This window comes from Sycon ciliatum, chromosome 10 (genome assembly GCF_964019385.1).
Source record: "Sycon ciliatum chromosome 10, ocSycCili1.1, whole genome shotgun sequence".
In the NCBI taxonomy this organism is placed as follows: Eukaryota; Metazoa; Porifera; class Calcarea; order Leucosolenida; family Sycettidae; genus Sycon; species Sycon ciliatum.
The window spans coordinates 17540335-17551188 of NC_088652.1; the positions used below are offsets into that span (position 1 = coordinate 17540335).

General features: G+C 49.0%; 2 protein-coding genes across 2 annotated transcripts in view; one reads left to right on the forward strand and one right to left on the reverse strand.

Annotated features, from left to right (window-relative positions):
- Positions 1-4390, reverse strand: part of LOC135826483 (copine-1-like) — a 24996-nt gene extending 20606 nt beyond the window's left edge. The window contains exons 1-2 of the mRNA XM_065339092.1: positions 4103-4390; positions 964-1149 (exon numbers count right to left, since the gene is read on the reverse strand). Coding sequence (XP_065195164.1) covers positions 964-1149; positions 4103-4294 — 378 coding nt within the window. The 5' untranslated portion in view covers positions 4295-4390. The remainder of the gene's footprint in view (positions 1-963; positions 1150-4102) is intronic.
- A 910-nt stretch (positions 4391-5300) lies between these two features.
- LOC135826485 (ceramide synthase 6-like) lies at positions 5301-10791 on the forward strand. Its single transcript, XM_065339094.1, has 3 exons — positions 5301-6457; positions 8014-8160; positions 9214-10791. Exons 1-3 carry the CDS (start codon positions 5699-5701, stop codon positions 9538-9540), a joined length of 1233 nt encoding a protein of 410 aa, XP_065195166.1. The 5' UTR covers positions 5301-5698; the 3' UTR covers positions 9541-10791.
- The last annotated feature ends 63 nt before the right edge of the window (positions 10792-10854 follow it).

Consider the following 10854-nt stretch of genomic DNA (forward strand, 5'->3'; position numbering starts at 1 on the left):
AGAGAGAGAGAGAGAGAGAGAGAGATTGAGAGAGAGAGAGAGAGAGAGAGAGAGAGAGAGAGAGAGAGAGGGAGAGAGAGAGAGAGGGAGAGAGAGAGAGAGGGAGAGAGAGTGATAGAGGTTGACTGAGTTGCAAAATGAGTCTGTCAACAGACCACTAAAGCTGTGTTCACAACTGGCGCGTGTATGCGTGAAACCACACGTTTGTGCGTATTTTGCTGGCTTTTGGGGCGCCATGCGTACGGAAACGCGCCGAAATGGAAATTCCAACATGTTGGAATTCAGCGTACATGCCAGTCACTTTCACCGGCGGGGCCAAAAAATTAGTACTCGAAGGTGTCGCACGCGCTAAATACGACTCAAATTGCTGTTTTTTGTGAAAGCCTGAACGCGCGTTTGGGCACGCATGAACCGCAAGCGTACCGCATCCTCGCGCCTGTGAACACAGCTTTACTCCACACGTGAAACACTTCAGTACAAAGCACCCTGGATAGAACATACAGAGGCAAAGTTACAAAGGCCGAAAGTCGAGTCATGGCAAATGCTGCTCCATAGCCGCGATTGCAAAAGTGATTCGCCAGAGCCACCCAAACCAGTTTTTGACCGGCCGAAATCACAGCTGGAATGCAGGCTTGAACAAAGAATTTTGAATTTTCCCATTTGCCCATGCATGTAGTGATGTGAGCACAGATTCAATTTGTATTCAAACTTCAAAGAGCTGTGAAATTCGTGGTCAGAAACACAAATTCAGTCTGTGTACTTGTACATGTGACCCGCTGATACATACGCCAACACATGAAGTACACACATGTACACTCATGCACGCACGCACAAGTCTCTCTCTGTCTCTCTGCCTCTCTTTCTGTCTCTCTCCTATTCTGTCTCTCTCCTATTCTGTCTCTGTCTGTCTCTCCCCCCCCCCCCCCCCCCCCCTGTCACACCTGAATACACCCGTGCACTGACCTTTCCCAGCTGTGTCTTGGCTTCACCGAGCAACTCTCCACCACCAGCTCTCAGGTTCTGCCCAGGCTTGTCCACGTCGTAAACAATGAAGTGCAGGTGCTGGATCTCCTCAAAGAAAAAATCTACAGTGATGGCTTTGGTGAAGGATGGGTTCAGATTGTCCTTGATGTGCTCAGTTCTACCCACCTGCAAAAGCACACGTCGCGACGAACATACATGTATACACACACACATACCACACACAGACAAGTTAGCACACCAACCCATAACATCCCAAAGAGTCGTTCAATCTTCTCCAAACTGACATCTCGGTACAAGGCACTTGGGATAGACCGTGCGTATGCATACGAAGAAAATCTCTGGCAACCTTCCACAGCCTCCAATGGCAAATACCGTACTATTTTTTCAATACCAATTTTGAGGAGGCTTCTATTCAAGAGGGGCTTTTATTGTTTCATTCCATACCAGTATTCCAATTGAATCTTTAAAACTTTCATATTCACAGCAACTCGGCCCCGAGCTAGTTTGCACACACTACGTCGACCAGAACATGTACCAATATGAACATGCACGGGGTGTTTTTTGCACACTTGACCTTCATACATGGCACTACCCGGTCACCCCATGCTTTGTGAATAGTAGTCCGGGCTTCTATTCGAGAGGGGCTTGTATTTTTTCAAACAGTCCTTGTAGGGGGGCTATTATTCAAGAGGGCTTTTATTCGAGAGGGGCTTCTAATCAAGTGCGTACGGTACTGTACCACTGTGCATTCAAGTCGAATTGTCCACGAACTGTATGTACAAACCAGAAAAAGGCTTTTCCTCAGCACTTTCAAACTCCACTGAAGTCAGCACAGCGTGAATAGCACCTGCACGCTGTACCAGGTTTCCCTGTTGCCAACTATCATACGTGAATTCCAAACCTTTCTTTTGCCTGAGATCTAAACGATACTCTGGGAAACAGAGAATGGTCAGGCACCGCTATACAAATATATCAGTGCACAACTTAGCAAGGCGGGGGTAAGGTTGTTTCGGTTGTATGAGCAACTCCGAGTTTCACGACCCCGGGCTAATTCTCAGATAACAATGCTGCTAATGAGGTGCTGTATTCCTAACACTTTCTTTCCTGCTGGACCTCACGGTCCCTGGTTCGAGTCCTGGTGGTGACAGAGTAGTAAAAATAGCACTCCGGTCCCCGACAGAAAGTCACACGGTGGTTAACCCTTTATTGGCCGATTAAAATATAAGCAAGCCCACGCAATCGCCAAATCTGTACCTAAATTGGACGTAACTTTAGTTTGCACTGGACAAATTCCACGATCTTGGGCATCCTGGAAAGCCCTTGACGAGAGGAGCGCGATGAGCCTACACTCGGCTCCACGGGATGCACTGGCCCAGCACTGCAAGCCAGGGAAGGCGCACCAGCGCTGGGCTCACGCTCGACATCGATCTCTATCCACCATTTCAGTCCTGTTGCTCGTATCTAACTCAAATATTTTGGTAGAGACCCCGGGAACCTACTTTGAAGTTGAATCGGTGTAGCCTTGTCAACAGGTGACGTAAGCAGGGGAAATCTCAGCCGTTGACCCACGCATCTCGATCTGAGCGCAAATTTCCCGGGGCCAACATTACGAGTGCTATAACTCAAGAACCGCTTTTCCTATCGCTTTGAAAATTGGTCGAGGCGACAGCTGAGAGTTTTTTCTTCGACCTACATATTTTGATCTTTCCAAGAGACCGAGACTTGACCAAAGTTACGATAATTTCAAAATGTTTACTCCATCGATCATCGGTGTTCGATCAATGTATGAGCCAGCCAATAAAGGGTTAATACAAATCAACGCAGATCTCCAGACTGTGTGCATGCGTTAGCTTTGTTGGATGTGATGCGAAATGTGCTTGACGTGAAGTGGACGTGGAAAATGCGAAGTGAGTGTTCGCCTTCAAAGACCACGCGCATACATGTAGTTGCAAACTCGGGGGGGGGGGGGGGGGGGGGTAATTTTCTTGTACATACGAACATAATCGGGGAAACACACATGTGCCAAACCAACACCCAAAGCATAGCACTACACCACAAAAACCCCTAGAACGTGCAGCCCCACTATGGGCGCTGTCCCAACAGAATTTCAAGTTGTCGTGTTGAAGATGCAATGCACGTCGTACACGTAGTACGAGACGTATCCTTGATCTGTGGTGGACAGATCCGCATGTGGTACTGTGCAAACTAGTTCAAGGATACGTGCAACTGTAATGCGTTGGAACTCCTCTACAAATGTCGCAAATCACTGTGCGAGGAGCAGCGCATCATAAAAACGACGCCAACTTGAAATTCCGCGGGGACAGCACTGTATGAGCGAGTTGCATATTCTTGTGGGTTATGTGCTCTTAGTTACTGTAAAAGCCAAAAAAATCGGTGGTGTAATATTTTCGGTATTCTCCAATTTCGGCGGTTCGGTGGAGGGAAATTTTCGGTTAACCCGTTTTCCAGGTAAGTGTACTACTACAGACATTTTCGGTGCGTTTTATTTTCGGTAAAAATTTCGGCACCGAAGTTACCGAAAATAAAACACCACCGAAAATGTCTGCCTTTTACAGTATCGGATGTGCCAGTACTTCCTTGTACAGATATCCGGCTATAACAGTGTAAAACCTGTATGCTACTGTCGTGGACATGGAAATCCAGACTGAGGTTAAGCGGCCCCAGTGCGCTGGCCATGCAGCCGTGAGTACGCATACGATCAGCATGTGCACTGCATGCATGCAACGTTCTGTATGCACTGAGGGCGCCGGCCCCGAGTCATTCGACCGTATTGCCATGTTCACGACAGTAGTAATGTAAATGTATGTGCCACACAGAATGACAAGGCACACAGCCAGTGCCAGTTTTGTTGCAACTCTGAGTCTACGTATGTGTCATGGAAGCGACATACAATTTAGATCCACTGTTACAAAGCGGAGCTGTCGTTGACTAGGTCCACTGTTATATTGACCAGATCAAATATTGTATGGAATGCGTGGCATGCTCTCATATTGATTTTTCTAGCCTAATTTTTTCATAACAAGACCTCAACGTAGTGATTCCCCAAAACACCCCTCTTTGTTCCCAGATTTTCCGAATACAAAACAACGCGTCTGACCTCCGTGAATTTTCCACGGCTAGCGTCGATTGTTCCCTGGAGCATATCCACCACGCAGATCGGATCCGACTTGGACAAGATGTCCTTGTCCACAAGATTCGTGCACGAGATCAAGAGCTGGACTTGAGTTTTGAACTCGCCACTCGACGGCGGCGGGGCGCTGGGCGCACCAGTGGGGTAGGGTGTCGCCATTATGGCCAAGTGAAGTGGACCTCACACAGCAGGCAGAATGCTGCAATGTTCCCTCGCAAACACTTTGAAATCTTGCCAATAATATTGGAGCGAAACGGGCTTGATTGCATTCACTTCTTTTGTACAATGAAGCAAGCAAGCAGGTTTCGAAAAATCGTGATCATGAGACATGATTGATGAGGTCACCGGCACATCACTGCCATATCCCATACTAGTAAATGCCATCAGCACATTCAGCACGTCAGGGAATCGGTATTTTACAACTCCTGGTGCTGCAAGTGGACTTTTTTGTTTGCAAAGCAGGGAATTTCCCGTCTGGGACCAGGCATCTTCTTTTTCCATTTTTTCATCTTGAAAGACACTCCAGCTCCCACATCTCAGTGTCTGTGATTTCGCAATCAACTCAAACGAAGAAGACGCTGCTCTGTCTTCTTCGTTCGGGTTGATTGCGAAATCACTGACCAACGCAAGAGCCAAAAGGCGTAAAAGCAGCTACACCCATTGCTAGGGAGCTGGTGGCAGATCTAGATGGCGGCCGGCTTCGAGCTTGGTATTGATGGAGGAGATCATGCATGGAGCTCATGTTCATGATGATAATCACTGGCGGGTTACAAAAGAACATACCAGAAGCTGATCAGATGGTGTGACTGTAGAGTGAAGATCGAAGTGCTCCAAAAACACTTCGGGAAACTGCTTATCATCACTGATTCACTGGTTATCTGCAAACACGCTTCGTAGTACTTCCGAAAAACAAGAGTTACTCTTGACACGTGCACAGACCATGGAGTCGTCAAAATATTTTGACGACTCCCTTGCCTGGCACAGACTCCCACAGATCTAGTCATTCGATGAGTCTGACCACATCCCCATGCACATACAGCCTATTACAGCCTATACAGGGCTTGGCTACCGGTAGACCTTGGCCCCGACATCTACGTAGTAGTATGATCTACCTATTTTACTCCTTTGCCTCAGGCCTCAACTCGCTCAAGACTCTCAGGCCAACGAGAAGCTACATTTTGTACGGGGCTAGCTTACGCTTCCATCACAACACAAGAAAATTCTTTGGCCCTTTTTCTTCTACTTCTATTCGTAGTTCTACAGTTTCTGCCAAGAAGCAGGTTTGTCTCAAGCCGAAATCATAACGCGGCGTAGTCTGGTAGTCGTACAGCTAGGACGCCATCTCGATTGTACGGTGCGCGTGCATGCTGTGCGTACTGTCGTGGGCGAAAGAATTATTTTCCTTTCCTTTTTCAAAACAATTAAAATTCTTGCTTGACCGAAATAGTTTAGGTCTTGACCATTACCCGGCAACGGCGGCAGGGCGTGAAGCCTTACAACTGAAATTGAGGACTCCATAATATATCCCTCTCCGAGAGCTGTCTTCTTGTTTCACACCAGGAGATGGTTGCACAGTGGGAATTTAGTGATATCTGGACACTCGGTGAGCCTTTTTGGCTGCCGAAAGGAGTTACGTGGGAGCTGGTTCTTCGGGGCGAGGACGGAATCAAGCCGCTGCCACAGCACTATTTGGTCGTGATCTCTCTGGCCCTGATACTTCTAGTTGTACGCCATTTGTTTTCCAAGTTCATCACGCGTCCCATTGGACGTTATTTCGAAATCAATGAACGTGTGGTTCCGAAACCGGTAGCCAATGAGCTGGGGGAGCGACTGTTCAAGGAGTGCCGCGGCAACCCGAAAGATGCGGAGATCTCGGCCCTGATCAAGGCCACAGGATGGACAGAGCGCAAAGTGCAGCGCTGGTTCAGGCAGCGCGGCCTGTCTGCGCTGCCCAACAAGATGGTGAAGTTCCTGGACAGTAGCTGGCGAGCATGCGGCTACTTCTCTCTTCTGTTCATCGGCTGGTACACGGTGCCGCGCAAGTCGTACTTTTACGATGTGGAAGACTGCTGGCGGCAGTATCCGCATCGCTACGTTGATCTGGAGGAGTTCTGCTACTATATGGGAGAGATGAGCTTTTACTTGTCACTGACGATCTCGCACTGCTTTGAGCAACGCAAGAAGGACTTCTGGGAGATGTTGATCCATCATATCGCCACGCTGGGTCTGATATCGTTATCGTTCTCGGTGAACTACGTGCCGATCGGTGCGCTGATCATGCTGTGTCATGACATTGCGGACCCGTGGCTGGAGTTGGCCAAGGTATGTTGCGTGTGCGTGTATACCGGTGTGTGTGTGTGTGTGCGTGCGTGTGGTGTGTGCGCGTGTGGTGGTGGTGGTGTGCGTGTGTGTATGTGTGCGCGTGTATACCGGTGTGTGTGTGGGGGGGGGGGAGGGGTGCGTGTGTGTGCATGTTTGTATGAGCATGCGCGTGTGTGCGTGTATAGGTGTGCGGGCGAATTCCATGCATCATGGCGCGATCAGTGCTTCTGAAATGAAATTAGATATTGAATCGTGTCGACCTTGCTTTATCTATGACGACATATTTGTTGCATTGAAGGGGGGGGGGGGATGTCCTGTGTAGGGCATATATTATGGACATCTGCCACCTTGCTGAGAAAGTAATGACATCAGATGTCAACAAAGTACCGTATACCGTACTTCCATCACACCACGCGCGCACAAAAGTGCCGGACTTGTGCTTATATGGCGAAAAGTCGCTGTTTTTGGCAGAATCGAGAGTTCTTTTTCCGCTCATGCATAAGCACGTGCATCAAGTATGGATGTGCGCACCTTTCACGGGTGCGGTGGCCAGTCTTCATGTGCTTTTTTGTTGGTACGGTCTGCATGGACATTGCCTGCCAGACTTGGGTGAAACACGATTCTGACATCAATTGCACGTGTCGGTGTCAATATGTCAGTTGATGAATTATGTAATAATCTACCTGGTGTTAGTTGAGATTGAGTGATAGCTTCTGTTCATATGTTAGCACACGTGCTGACTTGTGAACGTGTGCTTGCATGTACAGTAAAACCTGCACTTACTGGGCGCCCTTGGTACAACAGAAACTGTCCTGATACGACAGGATTCCGCTTGATCCAGGGAAGCGAGTCGACCCACAGCACTTTGGTGCATGGGAATTTGTCCGGTCAACACAGGATTCCGCTTGGTACAGGGCCGGGCAAACACGGGTTTTACTGTGTATGGGGACGCGTGCTTTTGTGCGTGTACTGTGAGTCAACAGATATTCGGCGCAGATTTACTTTCGGCTATTTTCGGCCTGGTCATGTTTGGCCGAAAATTTGTTGCGGCCGAAATTTTGTTTTCCAATGTTCAGTGTGGCACTGTATACAGGCGGCAGCAGTACAGGGCGAAAATTTAATGCAGCCGAAATGTGTTTTAGCCCTGGGAGGCTGAAATTTGAATGCGCCGAAATTTTGTCCACCTAGAGTACGTACGGAAGGACTTCCGGGGCAAACTGGGTCCACCCGGACCAAAATGAAGTGCACTAGGTAATGAGTAGGCCCCTCGTATCACATACTAGTATGATTTATATTAGTTATTTTCCGTATGAACAATGTCCCCCGGCCGAGAGGGCCCTGTCCAGTCAGCACGATTTCTCCACACAACTAAAAGTCAGGCGAGTCGTAAAATTTCAACCTCAGTGCAGCCACAGTTGCGCACGAGTCGAAAAATGTCAACAGTTTGTGTTACGACGAGTTGTTTCTATCTGGATGTGTACACTGCTGTTGTTCTTTCGTTGTTGTTGCTGCTGCTGTTGTTGTTGTTGTTGTTGTTGTTGCTCGCCGGTGCTCAGATCACCGGTTACACGCGACACAAGCGTGAGCTTGGCTCTCACTGGCTCAAGGACAAGCTGACGGAGCTGTTCTTCATCCTCTTCGCCGTCCTCTTCTACATCACCCGTCTCTACGTGTTCCCGGCGTACCTGCTGCATTCCGTCTGGGTACGTTGCTGGGCACCGGGGATAGAATGTTTTCTTTACGCTAATGCCTGTGGTGAATCCATGCATTCAAGTACACCACTTGTGTGTGTATGTGTGTGTGGGGGGGGGGGGGGGGGGCCCAAAGGGCATTGTCAAATATGGTATGAACAAGTAATGTACGCGAGTACGCTGAGATCCAGAGTGCTCTCTCTGTTTTGGTGCGATTCACAACTATGCTGCGATGGCTGTGTGAGGTGCCGAGGGTGCAAACTGCGTTGTTGCTCAGTGTGCTTCTATGTACTCGGAGTGTCACTTACCGACCATCTGGCAACTGGTACGTCGATGGTGCTGGACCCTCCTCCCGCGTGAAACAAGTTGAGGGGCGTGGAGGGAATGGGCTTGTTGAGGACTCTTGGCGCTTCGTATAAGAGGATGTTCCACCTTGCCAGTGCTGCACATGATGGCAGGCGTCTCTGTGGAATTCCTGATGACGGTAAAATTAGGGGAGAGGATTCAGACATGCTTGTGTGGAACCACCAATGGGCTTCGTAGACGAAGAAACCATTGCCATCATACATGAGATATCGTAGTGTCTTGTATTAAAGTCTGTCTCATATAGAAGCCTATTTTGAATACAAGCCTGATTTTCCAGATACACTGTCGGCACATACGCCTGGTTTTAGTGTTGACATACATAGAAATACCTGTCTTGTATAGAAGCTTGTCTGAAGCCTGCAAAATTTCCCCAAAAGGTCATATAAGCCGCGGCTTTTATACACGACTTCGGTATAAGGAATCATGACAGGGCTGCACTTATGCTGACCGTGGTTGGGGGTTAACGCTCCCCGGTCATTAATTATTTTGTTCACTGATCACTGGTATCGATGACAGCTGGCAGTGCTCTGGGAATGGCACTTCTGACCTCTATTTCTGTGACAGTGGCAGTCTTGTTCGCATTTTGTATTACGTGCTGCTGTCACGGGGAAATGCCGTCGTTGCTTTAGCTGTATTTTCTGGATATGCCGCGTGCGTGCGTGTGGGTGTGCGTGAACGTGTACGTGCTCCTGTGTGCAGTACCACTGCCCGAAGCAGTATGGCCCATGGCCGCTGCACAAGGTCTTCTTTGGCCTGCTGTCGCTGCTCTTCGTCCTGCACGTCTTCTGGTCTTATCTGATCTGGAAGGTCATCAGCAACTCGGTGCTCTCCGGCCACGTCAAGGGCGACAGTCGCAGCGATGACGAAATGACCACCGACGATGACACCACGCTCAGCCCGCCTACGTCACCGCTGCCCGAGCGCCTTGGCAACCCTCCGGCCGAGGAGAATGGAAGGGCACGGCATCGTCAAAACGGACACTCCTCATCATCATCATCTGCTACTGCTGGCACTAACGCTCAGTAGTACTGGTAGTATGAGACATGATGCTATGCTAAGTAAATAATCAACAATGCCGGCCACCACATATCCAGGTCTGCTGTGCAGAGGTATTATTTTACATATTATTATGTGTGCATGTGCTCGTGCGGTGCACTCGTACCCGCAGCAGCAGCAGTCTCCGATATCGGCACGTGCATTGCAACAGGCGCGGCGTACAGTTGGCCAGAGCCTACACTGACATTGTCATCTCCACCGTCAACGACGTCTCACACCTCAGCTGGCTGTGTTGCTGTTTTCTGCTTGTCACTCACCGTCTCCCTCTATCTCTCTGCTATTGTCGTCCACGCCCTGCGAGCGGCGTACCTTCTCTCTACCTACATAAAACACACAATTAGTTGACCTACCGACGCATACAGCGCCGATTGTCTACCACCAACGTTCTCCCAACGCTATCTTTCCTTCTCTTACGGCCCACCGTCGACTCTCTGCAGTCGAGCACTTCACGTGGTGGATCATCTCGTTTTCTCTGAAAAAGTAAAGAAACGTTTGTATCGCTCGACCATCCAGTCGGCGAGGTTTGCTTGCGTTCGTTTCCTGCTGCACTTGACGTGTGACCTGTCTGTGACAGTCCCTCTTCCTCGCTGCTGTTGCCTGCTATTGGAAATTCTAGCTCTATTCTGATCTGTGAAACTCAATCCCTTCGAATTAGCGCCACTGCACGCCTGGGCCGGTGTCTTCGAACCAGAACCGCCGTACTCGTGTCATCAGCGTGCTGTTGTTGCCTTTCCATACTTGATATATCTTTTACGAGAGTCGCGATCTTCTGTGGCTGTGCTTTCTCTTTTCTTACTCTAATAATCTATTCTCCAATAGGCTCTTCTTATTTAAGTACAGGTGTTTAGTAGTTTCCTAACGTTTTGGGTATATTCAGAGGCTGGCTCTTTCCATTTTCATTCTGCTGGCAAGTGTGTTGTTTATGGCTAGGTAGTACCGGTAGGTAGACTCCTTATTTGGATGGAGGTGTGTTCTCTCTCTCTATTTTGCTAGCAAGCGTCAATTCTGACGGTGTGTCCTGATCTCGCTGTTTTCTGTTTAGAGCTCTATTTTCTTTTGTTCCCTGGAGCACTGCTTTTGGCTCTCCTTCAAGCGGTTGCTCTATCAGTGCATGCTGCCCGCTCAGATCACGCCATGATTGGCCTATTCCACGGCGGCCAATCATGTGACCAATATCGTGACATGGACTACGCTAGTCTGATACCGGTGCAAGAATTTCAATATTTCTGGTGTGTAGCTGGTAATGGGCGTGATCACGCATCCGGAGAGGGGACCGAAGATCAA

Coding starts and splice junctions, on each gene's coding strand:
- LOC135826485 (XM_065339094.1), top strand. CDS start 5,699: ATGGTTGCACAGTGGGAATTTAGTGATATCTGGACACTCGGTGAGCCT. Junction 6,458..8,013: donor CGTGGCTGGAGTTGGCCAAG/GTATGTTGCGTG, acceptor GCCGGTGCTCAG/ATCACCGGTTACACGCGACA. Junction 8,161..9,213: donor ACCTGCTGCATTCCGTCTGG/GTACGTTGCTGG, acceptor TCCTGTGTGCAG/TACCACTGCCCGAAGCAGTA.